Raw genomic sequence first — 19497 nt, forward strand, 5'->3', positions numbered from 1 at the left:
TGTGTGTGTTCTGTGTGTGTCTGTTTGTGTGTTCTTTATGTGTCTGTGTGTGTGTTCTGTGTGTGTCTGTGTGTGTGTTCTTTATGTGTATGTGTGTGTGTTCTTTATCTGTCTCTGTGGGTGTTCTTTATGTGTCTGTGTGTGTGTTCTTTGTGTGTCTGTGTGTGTGTTCTTTGTGTGTCTGTGTGTGTGTTCTTTATGTGTCTCTGTGGGTGTTCTGTGTGTGTCTGTGTGTGTGTGTGTTCTTTATGTGTGTCTGTGTGTGTGTGTTCTTTATGTGTCTGTGTGTGTGTTCTGTGTGTGTCTCTGTGCGTGTTCTGTGTGTGTCTGTGTGTGTTCTTTATGTGTCTGCGTGTGTGTTCTGTGTGTGTCTCTGTGTGTGTTCTGTGTGTGTCTGTGTGCATGTTCTTTATGTGTGTGTGTGTTCTGTGTGTGTCTGTGTGTGTGTGTTCTTTATGTGTCTGTGTGAGTGTGTCTCTGTGTGTGTTCTGTGTGTGTCTGTGTGTGTGTGTGTTCTGTGTGTGTCTCTGTGTGTGTTCTGTGTGTGTCTGTTTGTGTGTTCTTTATGTGTCTGTGTGTGTCTGTTCTGTATGTGTCTGTTTGCGTGTTCTTTATGTGTGTGTGTGTTCTGTGTGTGTCTGTGTGTGTGTTCTTTATGTGTCTGTGTGAGTGTGTCTCTGTGTGTGTTCTGTGTGTGTCTGTGTGTGTTCTTTATGTGTCCGCGTGTGTGTTCTGTGTGTGTCTGTCTGTGTGTGTGTGTATTCTTTATGTGCTGTGTGTGTGTTCTTTATGTGTCTCTGTGTGTGTCTGTGTGTGTGTTCTGTATGTGTCTGTGTGAGTGTATTCTTTATGTGTCTGTGTGTGTATTCTTTATGTGTCTGTGTGTGTATTCTTTATGTGTCTGTGTGTGTATTCTTTATGTGTGTGTATTCTTTATGTGTCTCTGTGTGTGTTCTGTGTGTGTCTCTGTGTGTGTTCTGTGTGTGTCTGTTTGCGTGTTCTTTATGTGTCTGTGTGTGTGTTCTGTGTGTGTCTGTTTGCGTGTTCTTTATGTTTCTGTGTGTGTGTGTGTGTGTTCTGTGTGTGTGTTCTGTATGTGTCTGTGTGAGTGTGTTCTGTGTGTGTCCGTGTGAGTGGAAGCTAGAGAAGGGAAGAACATGTTGCAAGTCTGACTCTATTACGCTATTGTTCCAAACTTTTGAGCCTATGTCTGGCTTGGCTCTCTTCCTCTCCTCCTCTGCCATCCCTCTGTTCCAACAGCGGATGGAGGGAATGTGTTTCATTTGCTGTAGAGGAAAGCAGGCATTTCCGTGTTAACACTTAATCAACAGTGAGTTAAACATAGTGGTCTACATGGCCGTGTCGTCTGAGCTGGTTGTGGTACACTGTTCATTATTAAGTGCTCAGACCAGTGCAGCCAGACACTGGCAGGCCTCTTTGCAGGCTGTTGTGATAGGCCTGATGAGGATATATTCAGAGCTAGGAAGGACAGTGACATCCTCTGAGTTAGCCCCTTGTTAGATGATTGACAATCTAACACAATCCCCTCACCCACCAAAGTATTATTATGTATTACTATTTAGTCCATTGTCTTGATTGTGTGTGTGCCTGTGTGTGTGCCTGTGTGTGTGCCTGTGTGTGTGTGTGTGTTCATATATTGATGTGTGCATGTGTGTTGTTTCTGAGTTATTTATCCCACTCTCACTCTCTCTCTCACACACACACACACACACAGACACACACACGCACACAGACACACACACACACTCAGTCTGTTAGAATCTGCAGATGAAAGGATTTGGAACATGACTTATTTAGACAGGGGGGTCACATCTGCTTCTTAATATAACCACCCCCTATTTCAACCTTCCTCTTCCCATCATCCTCTCTCCCTCCCCAATCCAATCCCAAATACCCCCAGAACCTTCCTCCCTCCCCTACCTAGTCCCCCCACCGTGGCAGTCTGAACTGGAGCAGCCTGCCCCTGCAGTCAGGCCCACTAAGCCCCCCTCCCGCTGAAGAAATATAATACATTTGTCCAGAACCAAGCGCACATCTGTCTCCCCTTTCCATCTGACGAATCCAGTTTGGATCCATGTTCATAGCTGGCGAACACACACGTGTTTCACTTGGCACTGGTTGCCGGAGAGAGAGAGAGAGAGAGAGAGAGAGAGAGAGAGAGAGAGAGAGAGAGAGAGAGAGAGAGAGAGAGAGAGAGGTGTCCCCCTGAAAACATGCCATATGGATCTGGTTCAGGCAACATGGCACATGATGACATATGATGACACATGTCACATGCGTGCTTGGAAGGGTAGACTGTGCCTGGCACAGGAGAGGAGGGGGGATGGATTAGATGACTGGTGATTTCTGGATGGTGAAGACTTGGAAAAGCATCCTAGGCAGAGAGACAGAGCTTGGGCTGTATGTGGGGCTGCAGCTCCACTAGTGGTAGAGGGATGAAGTGCACCAACTATACTCATTCCCATGATGTTGATGTTGGATACAGGAATAATTATTAATGTCAGGCTGAAATCTAAGTAGATGAGTCACCAAAGTAAGCATGGAATTTAAGATCAATTCCCACATTCTCATCTCCAAAAAGATTGGACAATATTTGTAATGTCAAACGTTCTAAACTTGAAATGGCCAAGATATATTTGAAAGCAATGACAGAGACAAAAAATGTCTCGCCTCTCTCTTTCCATCATGTTAACCACCAACCCTTCCCTTCCCTTCTCCCTCCTGCTCCCCTTCTTCTCACTCCTTTTCACCCCAAACCCTCATCCTCCTCCCTCTCGTGTTCCATGACATGCCTGATGTTTAAAATGTGGAGCTGGATTGAAGAAACGGAACACTAAACGTTTACCCATGGGCATTGTCCCTCTCCTCTCTCCTATTTCCCAAACACACAGCTTATACATGCCAACCTCTCCAACAGACAGGCTTCCTTTAATGCAGCTTGAAAAGCATTTCTCCTGGACCTCCATCTGATGAATTCAGCCTGAAAGCATTGTTTGACTGGCATGTACAGCCCACCTTGGGAGGCAACCAGACAGTGGGGCATACATAAAGGGGGGGGAGAGAAAATAATACGCGTTTTATAGACTGTGGAAAGTTCTATGTGGCGGTAATTAGAATAAACAGCTTGTGGTGCGCCAGAGCCCACAACTTTCAATGTTGTACCCCTGTTCCTGCATACTTCCTGGGTTTCCCCTCGAATTTTAACTACCGGAAGGAATCTGCAAGGCCACACATTAGCAAGAAGTTTAAAGAGCGAGGGAGGGAGGTAGTGAGGGGAGACAAGGTAAAATGAAATATCGGAATATGTATTAAAACACAAGGCTCTTTAAAAGTCCAAAGAAATGGTGATTGGACCTGTCTCTCTTATCCGAGGAGCGGAGTTTGTTCTCACATACGTGATAGTGCACACACATGCAAGCAAGACTCTCACCCGTTAAGCTGGAAATGTCTATCATTCGCTCCCTGCCCTGGAACAATGAGCAACATGAGAGCAGATGATTTGGTGAGACCTAGGGAGAGTTAAGGCACACCTGGGGTACAGGGCGTTAGCAAGGCATTATCCTAGCCTGCTGGCACACTTAACCTGTCTCATACTCCATCCACCTAGCAGCATAGCACTCCCCAGCTTCTGATGAATAGTTATTATTGAGACAGGCTGTCAGGATCAGCCGACAGGGAGGAGAGGAAAAACAATAAGATGGAGAGAGAGAGATGGAAATGGAGAGATGGAGAGTTATAAAAAGCCAGTTTGAGAGGGGGAAGAGCTAGAGGGCTGAGTGATGTGGTGAGATGATGATTCTGACTGAACTGTGTATACTTTGTGTTATAACCCTGAGGTTTGTCAGTTTACACTGAAGACTAGAGGTGCATACTGCACGATTTCTCCATGTTAATAGCAGAGTTACCATATCCCCTGGACATACAGGATACAGTGTGTTCCTCCTAGCATAGCCTTGTATTATTCATGTGGATCCCGATCCATACAGGACACGACCCTGAGAAGCTACAAGACTGGTTTTAGTCATACAGCAGCCCCCAGATACACATACATGAATGTTGACGTGACTTATGTCAGCTTGATACGGGCTTGTCGGATATTTGATTAGATATCGAACCAAGAAAATGTGCAAATGTGCGACTTATCTAACTTTATACTTGGACCTGGAAAAATGTGTTTATTAGATGCACCCAGAGTTTTGAATTGATTAAAATGTTGAATAAATTAAATACTGTATTTACGTTGTATTTACGTTGTAATTTTGTATCTCAACAGCTGCTTATACTCTGCCAATGCAATTCAAACTTTGCTGATACTGCATCTCACTTGATTGCACCCTACCAAAACCCACCTCACTGATTACAATCAAGACATCCTTAACAACAAGACTAATGAGTATATATTTATCACATAAGGGAGTGGAGGTTCCTTGTAGCCATCTTTTTCCTGATGAGAACACTAGCCTGTGGATAGAGAATGACTCAGTGTCCCTGGCCGTGCTGGGGGAATAGGGGTGTAAATCAAACAGGCACATTTTATCACATAGCAACCCGCTCAACTGTATCTTTGTCCTTTTTGTCATGATTTTCAGGTCACAGAGGAAGAGGGAAAAGGAGGGGAGAGGAAGGAGGAAGAGGAGGTCAAAGCACCACCAGAGTTCCAGGCTCCACCCACTGTCATCATGTTTCCCAGGCAACAGGAGATACGCTCCAAGGGGCTGCGGAGACAGAAGAGGGACTGGGTGATTCCACCAGTCAACGTGCCTGAAAACTCCAGGGGGCCCTTCCCACAAATGCTTGTCAGTGTAAGTAACCTTTCTGATTGGTTAACTCCCAAAGTTAGACAGGAAATACTCAGGACTTGAACCCTTTTTTAAAGCCCTAACAATAAATGGTTCCTTGTATGGCAATTGCTCTTTTAGCTACTGTATAACACCTCATGCACCTCAATACTTTGGATTGCACACTAATGCTACACGTGTAATTCAAATGACGCTGTTAGTATATCAAGTCCTTGGGTGGTCAAAACCATTTAAGAAGCATTGACCATGAGTGATGAAAGTGTATGATAAAAAGCCCTACAGGAGAAATAAAGAGAAGTTTATCACAACTGGTTTGTGCCTACTTCCTCTCTTTCCTCATTATGACTGGCTGTCAGGCTTGGAAGGTGATTATGCTGTGTATCTGTGATATGATTACAACTGCAGATGTGTTCAGGTATTCTAACTCTACTGATTGGGCTAAGAGCTTTTCCCCTTGGTCCGAGAGCTCTGTCGCCAGACACACCAAGACGCTCTCTATCTCTCTAGGCCTATACACAGTCTTTATTTTGTCTGCTGGCCTTTCACTGGGAAAGACCCCTTTATTCAAACAATTCAGGAATTGAGTTTTCACATTCATAATTGAATAAGAATTGTGCCGCCATGTTTGTAGACCATGTCATTCTGTTGATCAAGCTGTCCTCGATCGGGTTGGGTAATGATGCATAATTATATCAATGACAGAACTCAGGCCGTCATGGTAGATGGGGTCAAATCTGAGTTCCTTGAGTTACATAAAGAGGTGCCTCACGGTTTGATACTCGGCTCACTACTGTTTACAATCTATGTAAATAACATTGGTAATGCTGTAAAAAAAAAAAAAATATGAATCATACATTTGTATGCAGATGATGCAGTGTTGTTTTCCATTGCTCCATCTGTTGGCCACGCCTTTTCACATTTGAAGTCTGATTTTCAAGCACTGCAGAGGTCAATATTGGATCTAAAGTTAGTGCTAAATGCAAACAAAACAAAATGTATGCTTTGTTCTAGGTCCCATAATCCAGATTGAATTTCATTTGTAATGACTGGTGTGAACGGTACCCAAATTGAGGGAGTTCTTTCCTACAAATACAGTATCTGGCTTGATGACAAGCTGTCATTTAAAAAACATGTCATTGAGCTGTTGAAAAAGTTGAAGTTCAAGGTTGTTGTTTTTTACAGAAACAAAGCATGTCTGGCTTTTGTTAATAGGAAGGAAATTGTTCAGGCCACCTTTATGTCTATTTTAGATTATGGAGATATTACCTATATGCATGCAGCAGCATCTACACTTCAACCACTAGATGCTGTTTTCCATTGTGCCCTTAGGTTTATTACTGGTGATGGTTATAGAACTCACCATTGTGTTTTGTATTAAAAAGTGGGTTGGGCCTCTTTGTATGTAAGGAGAGGGCAACATTTTTGTGTGTTTATCTACAAAACACTCATGCAGAAATTTCCTATGTATCTATAATCATTCATTCAATTTAGACTTCCAAATGACCAAACCCGGTCTCAGGTTTGGATAACACTGGAGGCCACTTCAGTCTCCACAGAGTTGGGTAAAGCTACTTTTAGTGTTTTTGCACCCTTTATGTGGACAACTCACAGAGCTCTCTGAAATGAGATGTTCCCCCTTGGTCAGTTCAGAGTCATGATCAGAGACCTCTATTTTCATAAAGGTGTCTGTTTTTCTTAATATGTTTTGTAATTTTGTATATTGTATATTTTATGTGTTTGATGAATTTATGCAGGGCTCATCTGTAAAAGAGATCCTAGTCTCAGTATGACATCCCTGTCAAAATAAAGGTAAAATAAAACATTTATAAAATAATAATAATTGCACTGCTCCTTTTACAATGTCATTTGCCACAGAAGTGTAAGTAAAAACCTTGGTCTGGATGCTGGTCTAAAGGAAAGTCTTCAGTGACATTAAGTAAGACAACGTCCCTACAGTGTATCTTCAGCCAGCCAAACCAGGGCAATAGTTCATCCCTCAAGGTGTAATATAGGGCCGTGGTTTTGGGGCATTTACAAACCACAGATATAAGCATGTTGTTTTGAACTGGGAAGATATGATACGCTTGTTCAGATAGAAACCACCCCCGCAATTATGTGTTCTCATGGTCTAAACCATGCAGATATCTTTCATACGTCTGTCCTGTGGACTGGGGATAAATATGCTCTGATCCACAAGTCTGCTGCCTGCACTATGCTTGATCATTATTCAACGGAGCTCCGCTCATTTAGTATTCAAGATACGGCAGCAGGGAATAACACAAGTGACTACCATCGCAACAAATTACATTTCAGCAAAACTGCTAGTTTTCAAAAGTATGGAAAATAAACAGAAACACGGAGGGGGTTGGGGGTTGAGATTGTAAAAGCTGCACGGAAAAGAAAAGAACATGATTAAATAAATGCTTGTGTAAATGCGTTGTTGTGCCGAGCACTGCATAGTGCAGAGTCTTTCAAATTCAGAGGTTCGGAAGGTGAAAAACCTATGGATCCCAGGCCTATACTATGTGCCATAGTTAATCAAAAAACATCCCTCCCAATGAACGAACCCCTACTGTTTTTTATCCCTCCCTCCCTCCCTCTTTCTCTCTCTCTCTCTCTCTCTCTCTCGCTCTCTCTCTCTCTCTCTCTCTCTCTCTCTCTCTCTCTCTCTCTCTCTTCATCTGAAATATCTAGCCATCAGCTTTTCTCCCTGTTTACAGAACCCTCACATCTGTTGTTTGGATTTAAATTGTGCAGAAGAAGCATTTTTCCTTTTCTTTTTCTTCTTTTTCATAGTTTTCCAACCTGTTTTCATCCCCTCCCAAGGGAAGGCCTGCGGAGCCACTTGAAGGAATCCCCCCAAAAAGACAAGTCTGGGAATGAAAGGAGGAGGAGATAAGATTTTCTCCCTTTGTTAGAGAGCAGAAGGGAGGATGGGAGGAGTATATACAGATCTGGCGTGTGTCCTGACTCTCCCTGGCAGGGTCTGTCCTCGTCAGGGCCCCGAGCCCCCACTACAACGAGACAGCTCTCCTGGGTCGAGGGGTCAGTAAAAACCAGAGAGCTGAGGAGGGAAGGAGGAGAGGAGAGGAGAGGGGGAGGAACGGAGGAGAGGCAATCAAAGGAGTGTTTGGAAACATTAGCGTGCAGCCAACACAATCCACTGCCTGTGCTGTAAATAGGCCCTGTAGAAGCTGGTGGAGGGCTGAGAGTACATAGTTAGGAGCAGAAGAGAAGTGATGCGTGCTGAGGCCTCCACCGGATTCCTATAGGCTCCTGTCTCTCTCTTTAATAATGACTGGAGGGAAGTCGGGGCCATCCTGAGACTTAGCTCCACGTACCAAGGAGAGATTTTAACAAGGCGCCAGATAGCTTTTTGTGAGGTTTTGATGTCGCTATCCTTGTTGTTGCTTTGTGTGTTTGTGCTTTTGTTTTGAGGCAACCATTCAATGTTGGCTGGTCAAACAGGCAGATCCTGTTTAACAGTTCCCTGGGTAGACAATCTAGTAGTGTGCATTTCAATGTTCACACTTTTATTTGACGCTATTGAGATCAGTGAAGAGTGAAGATTTAGAGTACATTGCAAGCTGGATAAAATACTGTATAAGTCAAGGCATATGTTTCTATTTAATTGCTTTAAAGCAGTCTTTCTACTTCAAAACTAAACCATATCATAAAAAGCATTGTATGAGTCCCTTTGCTGTAGATGATGCCTGTATGTCAGCACGGTCAGTGTGTGTCTGTTTTAGAATATGGCACAGAAGAGGGAGAGTGAGAGAGAGAGGAACATAGGGAGGAGAGAGAGAGTCCAACAGAAGGATGGAGAATAGCAATACTATGGAGACAGACAGATGGACAGAGACATAGCTTTCAGATTGTATGTGTTAGAGAGAAGAATGTTTCTGTGACACCATTCTGCAGAGCTCTGCCATTTGTGGGTCTCTGAAGCCTATACCTTTCTCTCCTCCCTCTCCTTCTCCCTCTCCCTCTCTCCCTTTCACTCCCTCTCTGTCTACCTCCCTACCTCACCATTACTCAGTGCTCTGTGTGGCGTGGCCACAGGCTGACAGTATGATGCCTACCTTGTCTAATGGTCTGTGAAGCCAATCCAATCCTTAATGGCCTGTTCTGTCATCCGCCGCCTAACTGAATGACATCCCAGAGACGCTCTGGTCCCACCCTCACATCGCTACTCTCCTCTTCTCTCCCCTGCCTGGCAGAGGGGCCGTCAGCGGGACAGACAGGGTGACAGCAGCCCTCACTTCCCCTGCGCCTCTCCGCCAGACCAGGCTCTGTCACTTTGATCAGGCCACCGCTGCAAGGGACAGGTTTGGTAACAAGGCCACGGCCACCACCCAGGAGTCTTCCCCAGGGCCCTGTCAGTGGGGTTGTGACTGGGGGAAGTGTTGATTGGATGAGTGAGGTGCTGGTTGACACACCGAACAGTGCCCAGACTTGTTGTACTCCATGGCCAGGGAAGTGTAAGCGAACTCAGAGAGACTGCTATGGGCCCAGTGCAGAGACTACAGCTACTGTATCCAGGTCCTTAGCCTCTAGCTAGCATGTGTTTATCAAGGCTTATTGCCATCAGTCCTACTGTACTGTACGAAGCCCTACAGCCTTTAGTGTGTCTGTATCATCACATATAGCCTTGTACACTTCAGTGCTCAAATATCTGGGCCTGTAGGCTGTAGTCTCTAGTTCGACTGTACGAAGAACCTTAGCCTTTATATTGACTGGCTACCGGGCCCTCATGCCAGCAGCTTTGTTTGAGGCTGTATTCAGAGTTCCCACTGAAGTATCTTTCCAGCACTACTCCTCTCTAGAGCAGATGGAGCTGAACGCACAACTTTAACAAGCTGCAAGAAGAAAGACCAACAAAGAGACCGGCATGGCAATGATAACATGAGAGCCTTTCTTGAAGAAGAAGAAAAAAGCAAGAAAGTGAATAAAGGGGGGGGGGGCAAGAAAAGAAGGAAATGATGAAGCGGGAAGGAGTAATTCCTCACAATATACTGGTGTCCTTTGTCGTTTTCCTTCTACTCCAGCCAAACAGCCATCAATAGCATATATGGATTTTGCAACTCTCCACTGATCTCCTGCGGCAGAGAGGCATCGATATTTCCTGCTCGGGTAAATAAAGACTCAACCTGGCCCCCCAATCGCAACCAACCAGTGTCAGCAAAAAGCCAACGACACCTGTGATGAAAGAATACACTTAACCAGAGGACACGTATAATACTGTATGTACCAACAGCCTATTTGTTTCGTATCTCACAGCGGAAGCTGCCTGGTTTGGGGCATGAAGAATAGCATGTTTACTGTCTATATGAGAAAGATAATGATGGGAATGGGATACCTGGAAGGGGCTTCCTCAGTGGTGCTTGTTAACCTTTTCCTGCAGTGGGTTAAATCAGTGTCACACAGAAAGTTTATTGGTAGTTTTAAACAAATCTATTTTGAAACAGAAATATAAACCTCACACACATGGTTATGGTTAAAAAAATATGAAATGTATTCAAATTACACTTTAAATACATCACTGAAGACTGAAATATAACAAAACCGTTTGACAAAGAAACACCAGATTTTTGGCTCTTGTTTTTAAATAATGTTTATTAACTATGACATGAAAATGATTCATAATATTCCACCCACGAGGCACTAGACCATTTGACTGCAGGAAAGGGCTACGGAGGATTACAGTTTTTTTCAATTGTTAACCTCTACGGGCCACGGGGCAGTATTGAGAATTTTGAAAAAAATATGTGCCCATTTTTAACTGCCTCCTACACCAACTCAGAAGCTAGGATATGCATATTATTAACACATTCGGATAGAAAACACTCTGAATTTTCTAAAACAGTTTGAATGGTGTCTGTAAGTATAACAAAACTCATATTGCAGGCAGAAACCTGAGAAAAATAGATTAAAAAAAATGAGAATTTTGTGGCTGTACTATTTAGTGTCATTGTTTTAAAGATACCACAGTGAGAAAGGATTCAGTTCGCAACTCCTACTGCTTCCACTAGATGTCAACGATCTTTAGAAAGTTGTTTGAAGCATCTGTGATAAATACACACCGAATTAGAAAGCTTACAAGTTGACACGTCATCACTTCATTTTTTGCGCCTGCGCATGAATCTGAGAAGAGTGCCTTTGTCATTATCATTTATTCTAGACACTTGATAGGTTGTGTGAAAATATTACTGATGTTTACTGATGTTTCACGTTAAAAATGGAACAAAAGATTAGTGCTAAACAACGTTTGACATGTTTAAACAAACGTAAATAGATTATTTACTAGGTTTTCTTTAGTTTTTCGACGTGACTTTACACTGCCCACCTCATTTTGTGGGAGCCTACTGAACGCTAACTATTTGGACATAAATTATGAACTTTGTCAAAAGAAACCACATTTGTTCTGGACCTGGGATCTCTGGCAGCGCCTTCTGATGGAGATAATCAAAGGTAAGGGGATATTTAGAATGTTATTATCGATATTAGATGATGCTAATGCTAACGGTATAGCTTAGCTTAGCTTAGCATATAGCTTATTGTTGTTAGCATAGTACCCAGTTTATACAAAATGTGATTTCCCAGTAAAGTTATTTTGAGATCTGGCCCTTCGGTAGCAATTACGAGATGCTAATATATTATTCTTTGAATGACAATATTATAATTTACCAATGTTTTCGAATAGTAATTCCGTGATTTGTAATGCTGGATTCACTGGGTGCATTCGAGCCGAAAAAAATTCTGAATTTCACCGCGACTGTAAATGCTGTTTTTGGATATAAATATGAACTTGATGGAACTAAAAATGCATGTATTGTATAACATAATGTCCTATGAGTGTCATCTGATGCAGATTGTCAAAGGTAAGTGCATAATTCAAGCTAGTTTTCTGTCTGTTGATGCCCTTCTTTGAATTGGCTAAACATTACACGCAGCTATTGTCAATGTACTCTCCTCACATAACCTAACTTTATGCATTCTCCGTAATGCCTCTGAAAATCGGACAGCGTGGTTAGATTTAGGAGATATATCTTTCAAATGGAGGAAAATAGTTGATTATTTGATTTTTTGAAATGATTACTCTTGCAGTTTTGAATTCCCCGCCATGGTCACATGACAATGAATCCCAATACCGGGATAAGATCGGGATAAGATCCTCAACAGGCTAACATGCATTGGTCAAAACTGAAGTCACATTGGCAAAACTCTTCACACAGTCAGCGAAAGTGTATGTAGACCAAACTTTGAATCATTTTCCATTGCTTTCACACAAAATGCTTTCAATGACCACATTCTCCGAAATCCATGAACTCTTTTCTCGTTCATACTCCACCAAACTATATATTTGCAGCACATGTTTTCAAATGCTAACACACTGTTTCCAAAACTGTTAAAAACACATTCAAAACAGAATGATGGAAAATGTTGTGCATTTCTGCAATAACCAGATTGAAACATATAGAAAATCTCAGCTGAATATTTAATCATTCCAAACACAGCTGATTGCAATTTCAGCTGAAAGCTTACCCAAGTGTCCTGTTTTTAGTCTCGTTACTAAACAGACAGAAGAGGACGTCTTCGGAATTATTTAGCTTGGAAACATGGATCAAGGAAGTCAGGTTGGTGGGGAAAGAAGAGTGGCAGGGAGAGAGAGAATGCGTGGAGAATAAAGGAAAGGAAGCCCAAGAGCGGTGGTCTCTGATGAGAGAAGGGCCACAATTATTGACCATGTTGTAAACGGTGGTCTCTCTTTGAGAAAGGCCGGTTTAAGTGTGCAACCAAATCTGCAGCGTCTGACTCGCCGTATCTCCAGCTCGCCTAGCAGAGCAGCAACTACGGAATTTGCTCCCTGACTCATCTAGTGCTACTCATTGGGCCCTATGATCACTCGGCTACACATGTCGCTCCCTAATGTCAATATGCCTTGTCTATTGCTGTTTTGGTAGGTGATTGTCTTATTTCACTGTAGAGCCCCTAGCCCTGCCCAATATGCCTTAGATAGCCCTTTTGTTCAACCCACCACACATGCGGTGACCTCACCTGGCATAACTGATGCCTTGCGAGACAAAACCTCTCTCATTGTCACTCGATGCCTACGTTTACTCGACTGTACTCACATCCAACCATACCCCTGTCTGTACGTTATGCCTTGAATCTATTCTTCTGCGCCCAGAAATCTGCTCTTTTTACTCTCTGTTCCGAACGCACTAGACAGCCAGTTCTTATAGCCTTTAGCCGAACACTTATCCTACTCCTCCTCTGTTCCTCTGGTTATGTAGAGATTAACCCAGGCCCTGCAGCCCCCAGTACCACTCCAATTCCCCAAGCGCCCTCATTTGTTGACTTCTGTAACCTTAAAAGCCTTGGTTTCATGCATGTTAACATTAGAAGCCTCCTCCCTAAGTTTGTTTTATTCATTTATTTATTTTTTTGTCATTTTAGCAGACGCTCTTATCCAGAGCGACTTACAGTAGTGAATGCATACATTTAATTAAAAAAAAAATAATTTGTGCTGGCCCCCCGTGGGAATCGAACCCACAACCCTGGTGTTGCAAACACCATGCTCTACCAACTGAGCTACCAACTGATTTAGCACACTCCGCCAACCCTGATGTCCTAGCCGTGTCTGAATCATGCATTAGGAAGGCCACCAAAAATCCTGAAATTTCCATCCCTAACTATAACATCTTCTGACAAGATAGAACTTCCGACAAGATAGCCTGCAGAGTTCTGTTATACTATCCAGGTCTGTGCCCAAACAATTCGAGCTTCTACTTTTAAAAATCCATCTTTCCAGAAACAAGTCATTCACCGTTGCCGCTTGTTTTATACCCCCTTCAACCCCCAGCTGTGCCCTGGACACCATATGTGAATTGATTGCCCCCCATCTATCTTCAGAGTTAGTACTGTTAGGTGACCTAAACTGGGATATTCTTAACACCCAGGCCGTCCTACAATCTAAGCTAGATGCCCTCAATCTCACACAAATTATTAAGGAACCTACCAGGTACAACCCTAAATCCGTAACCATGGGTACCCTCTTAGATATCATCCTGACCAACTTGCCCTCTAAATACACCTCTGCTGTCTTCAAACAGGATCTAAGCAATCACTGCCTCATTGCCTTTGTGCGTGATGGGTCCGCAGTCAAACAACCACCCCTCATCACTCAAACGCTCCCTAAAACACTTCAGCAAGCAGGCCTTTCTAATCGACCTGGCCCAGGTATCCTGAAAGGATATTGACCTCATCTCGTCAGTAGAGGATGCCTGGTTGCTCTTTAAAAGTGCTTTCCTTGGGACACTGTAAAGTCCATGGAGAATAAGAACATCTCCTCCCAGCTGCCTACTGCACTGAGGCTAGGAAACACTGTCACCACCGATAAATCTACGATAATCGTTATTTTCAATAAGCAGGGCCTGTTGTCTGGACCTCTGGCAGTCTCTATGGGGGTGCCACAGGGTTCAATTCTCGGGCTGACTCTTTTCTCTGTATATATCAATGATGTCACTCTTGCTGGTGGTGATTCTCTGATCCACCTCTACGCAGACGACACCATTCTGTATACATCTGGCCCTTCTTTGGACACTGTGTTAACAAACCTCCAAACAAGCTTCAATGCCACCCAACACTCCTTCCATGGCCTCCAACTGCTTTTAAATGCTAGTAAAACTAAATGCATGCTCTTCAACCAATTGTTGCCCGCACCCGCCCGCTCGACTAGCATCACTACTCTGGACCGTTCTGACTTAGAATATGTGGACAACTACAAATACCTAGGTGTCTGGTTAGACTGTAAACTCTCCTTCCAGACTCACATTAAGCATCTCCAATGCAAAATGAAATCTAGAATCGGCTTCCTATTTCGCAACAAAGCCTCCTTCACTCATGCTGCCAAACATAGCCTCGTAAAACTGACTATCCTACCGATCCTCGACTTCGGCGATGTCATTTCCAAAATAGCCTCCAACACTCTACTCAGAAAACTGGATGTAGTCTATCACAGTGCCATCCGTTTTGTCACCAAAGCCCCATATACTACCCACCACTGCGGTCTGTATACTCTTGTTGGCTGGCCCTCACTACATATTTGTCGCCAAACTCACTGGCTCCAGGTCATCTATAAATCTTTGCTAGGTAAAGCCCCGTCTTTTCTCAGCTCACTGGTAACCATAGCAACACCCACCCGTAGCACGCGCTCCAGCAGGTATATTTCACTGGTCATCCCCAAAGCCAACACTTCCTTTGGCCGCCTTACCTTCCAGTTCTCTGCTGCCAATGACTGGAACGAATTGCAAAAATCACTGAAGCTGGAGTCTTATAGTTCCCTCTCTAACTTTAAGCATCAGCTGTCAGAGAAGCTTACCAATCACTGCACCTGTACACAGCCAATCTGTAAATAGCACACCCAACTACCTCATCCCCATATTGTTATTTATCCTCTTGCTCTTTTGCACCCCAGTATCTCTACGTGCACATCATCATCTGCACATCTATCACTCCAGTGTTAATGCTAAATTGTAATTATTTCACCTCTATGGACTATTTATTGCCTTACCTCCCTACTTTTCTACATTTTCACACACTGTACATAGATTTTTCTATTGTGTTATTGACTGTATGTTTGTTTATGTGTAACTGTGTTGTTTTTGTCGCACTGCTTTGCTTTATCTTGGCCAGGTCGCAGTTGTAAATGAGAACTTGTTCTGAACTGGCCTACCTGGTTAAATAAAGGTGAAATAAAAATACAAATAAAATAAAAACAGTTGCATCAATAGTACGAATTTTCCGGCAAAACAACAGGTGAGATGTGTGTCCTTCAATGATAATTTAACTTCATATTACAGTACAATACAGTATGTTCACATTTTTACATGTACTGACATTTTGGAATATATTGATTGGTTTGTGTTTTTCAGTAGGATCCAAAGGTTGCCTCCCTCAGGAGGGAGAGGCAGAATATTATCAGATGCTCAGGAAATTGCCATTGTTGACATGGTAATTGTCAACAATGCAATAAAATTGCTGGAAATTTGGGACAAAGTGCTGGCAGACAATATCACTTTTGGGAATGTGAATACAGTCAGCACAATGACAATTGCCAGAGTTCTAGAGAAACATAACATAAGGATGAAGCAGTTGTACATTGTACCGTTTCAGAGAAACGTTGAACGTGTGAAAGAACTCCGGTATCAATATGTCCAGGTAAGATGTCTGTTTACAGTTTTTTACAATCGCTTACACACTAAAAGTGGTACTTGAGGCACACTCAGTGAAACCATTAACTCATGTACCTAATCTTCAGACTAAGTCTGCAAAACTACAAGCACATTATCTGCTTTACATTCAGTTTGCAATTGTAAAACACACTTTTTGCTAAACACTAAACACAATTCTCTACATTAGACACATCATTCAAAACTAACAGGTTTCGTTTGGAAAACACTGCCAGTCCAAATTCCACACTCATTTACCGATTACCTACACTCAGTGCTGACGTGTGAAAACACTTCTAGCTCATTTCTTCACTTAGAAATCAGAGCTTGAGCACTATAAATAGGCTTCAGATTGGCTGTCTTGGTTTGGACAACAATGGAGGCCAATTTTGGAGAGTTAGAGGAAGAGGAGTGAGAGTAAGAGGGGCACAAGGAGGAGGAGGAGGACAAGGACAAGCCTATTTGTTTATCTTCTACTGTATTTGTTTTGTCTGTTACTGTTCATCCCGAAATCTGGATGAAAATACAATGTTTTGAGAAAGAAATAGATTACACCCCCCTTGCATTTCTGTTTATAGTGTAAATATATACTGAATATGCATACATACTGTATATATTTGTGCACATACATGTATGTGTGAGTGCTATGACAAACTGCTGTGGACTCCACTGAACATGCAAAATACACAAGAGAGTAGTGTTTTACATTTGTCACATCCGTGTGTAGTTAGCGTGTATAAGAGCTTATCATTTGATGGTTTGTGTTTAGAGTTTTGATGCAAAAACAATTTTGAGAAGAGTTAAAATAGTTTTGAATTAAGTGTTTGGTTTTGCAAGAGATGTGTGACGTTTTGCATGTTGTGTGTGTGTTTTGGGTTTTTGTGTGTAGAGTCTAGAGAAAAGGAGCCATAGTTTCAGAAATCATGTGTAAGCAATTGTCAAAAACTATAATAACCAAACAGGGTACATACTCAGCTATGCATAATGTAAAGTACTGTAAAATTGTGGATTTACTGTATTTTAGAGAGTGATGGAGATGGAAGCCAGGCAAACTGCACATACATTCATCTTTGTGGATGAAGCTGGACTCAACCTGGCAAAAACACGCCGCAGGGGAAGAAATGTGATTGAGAGCAACTGTGTCCCAGGTCAGAGAGGAGCTAACATCACAATGTGTGCAGCACTGTCCAATGATGGTTTGCTGTTACACAAACCACTCATTGGCCCCTGCAATACAGAGAGGCTCATTTATTTTCTGGATGACCTGCATAATCGACTTGTGCCAGCAGAGGAGAGGGGGGCAAGAAACTCCCCTACCTTCGTTGTTGTGTGGGATAATGTGGCATTCCAACACTTTGCTGCACATCCCAGGATGTCAGTAGTCAGTAGCCTCCATACTCCCCCTTCCTAAACCCCATCGAGGAGTTTTTCTCTGCGTGGAGGTGGACGGTTTATGACCATCACCGACATGACCAGATGTCCTTACTGGAGGCAATTAATGCAGGGTTGGATTAGACATTCCAGAAGATACTTTCCAAGATGCATCTCCAGAGAAGACATGATGTGATGTTGATGACAACTTGTGGTTAAATGCAGGAGAGAGGGAGAACTAGAACCCTCACAGTACTGTACAGTATGAGTTATTATACTATACATGTTGATGAGAACTAGAACCCTCACAGTACTGTACAGTATGAGTGATTATACTATACATGTTGATGAGAACTAGAACCCTCACAGTACTGTACAGTATGAGTGATTATATTATACATGTTGATGAGAACTAGAACCCTCACAGTACTGTACAGTATGAGTGATTATACTATACATGTTGATGAGGACTAGAACCCTCGCAGTACTGTACAGTATGAGTGATTATACTATACATGTTGATGAGAACTAGAACCCTCACAGTACTGTACAGTATGAGTGATTATACTATACATGTTGATGAGAACTACAACCCTCACAGTACTGTACAGTATGAGTGATTATACTATACATGTTGATGAGAACTAGAACCCTCACAGTACTGTACAGTATGAGTGATTATACTATACATGTTGATGAGAACTACAACCCTCACAGTACTGTACAGTATGAGTGATTATACTATACATGTTGATGAGAACTAGAACCCTCACAGTACTGTACAGTATGAGTTATTATACTATACATGTTGATGAGAACTAGAACCCTCACAGTACTGTACAGTATGAGTGATTATACTATACATGTTGATGAGAACTAGAACCCTCACAGTACTGTACAGTATGAGTGATTATACTATACATGTTGATGAGAACTAGAACCCTCACAGTACTCTACAGTATGAGTGATTATACTATACATGTTGATGAGAATTAGAACCCTCACAGTACTGTACAGTATGAGTGATTACACTACACATGTTGATGAGAACTAGAACCCTCACAGTACTGTACAGTATGAGTGATTATACTAGACATGTTGATGAGAACTAGAACCCTCACAGTACTGTACAGTATGAGTGATTATACTATACATGTTGATGAGAACTACAACCCTCACAGTACTGTACAGTATGAGTGATTATACTATACATGTTGATGAGAACTAGAACCCTCACAGTATTGTACAGTATGAGTGATTATATTATACATGTTGATGAGAACTAGAACCCTCACAGTACTGTACAGTATGAGTTATTATACTATACATGTTGTTGATGGGTTTTCTTGTAATTATTATTGCAGCCCTGGAATTTCAGGATTTTTTTGGTTTCAACTTTGTATTTTTCACAAGTAAATTACTATGTGCAAAGATATAGAAAAAAAGAAAGCCTATTGAAGCAAATTGCTGCATTTCTGATGAATTCTTGTTACCTATACAGTCAATAAAGTGAAAGGTGTTATTCTTATTCTATAATGAAATACTGATTTATGTGAAAAATCATTCAAACTTTAAAGAGAAAAGTTCATAATTTATGTAATGCTCCCTGTTAGTGTTTTTTATGTCAGTGTGTTATGAGTGACATGTATGAAGTGTTTTGGTGGTTTGAGTGAGTTTTGGAGGTGAGATTAACTGTTTGGCCAAAATGCAGGTTGGTAACGCAGACTGTGTGAAGAGTTTTGAAAATGTGGCTTCAGTATTGACCGATGCTTGTTAGCAATTGAAAAAAACAAATTGAACTGCTGTGAAAATAAACTGTAGGCTTCCATGTAAGCGTTTTAACTATGGCGAAAATGTACTTAATACTCCATATATGAACGTTTAACACAGCTTTTGTTGTGAATTTCCGTGGAACCCCAGACCCGGAGTGGTTCAAAGTGTGTTCCCCCTTTCTCCCTTTTTTTCAGATCTCTCTCACTAATTCTTGCATGTCTTCTCTCTCCTCCTCTTTTTCTTTCCTTCTTTCTCCATTCCACCTATCTTCTTGTCGCCTCTATCCATAGATAGTATTC

General features: G+C 42.2%; 1 protein-coding gene across 1 annotated transcript in view; it reads left to right on the plus strand.

Annotated features, from left to right (window-relative positions):
* LOC115168377 (cadherin-4-like) overlaps window positions 1-19497 on the plus strand; it is a 559301-nt gene that overhangs the window by 417872 nt on the left and 121932 nt on the right. The window contains exon 5 of the mRNA XM_029723578.1: window positions 4611-4823. Coding sequence (XP_029579438.1) covers window positions 4611-4823 — 213 coding nt within the window. The remainder of the gene's footprint in view (window positions 1-4610; window positions 4824-19497) is intronic.

This window comes from Salmo trutta, chromosome 30 (assembly GCF_901001165.1).
Source record: "Salmo trutta chromosome 30, fSalTru1.1, whole genome shotgun sequence".
NCBI lineage: Eukaryota > Metazoa > Chordata > Actinopteri > Salmoniformes > Salmonidae > Salmo > Salmo trutta.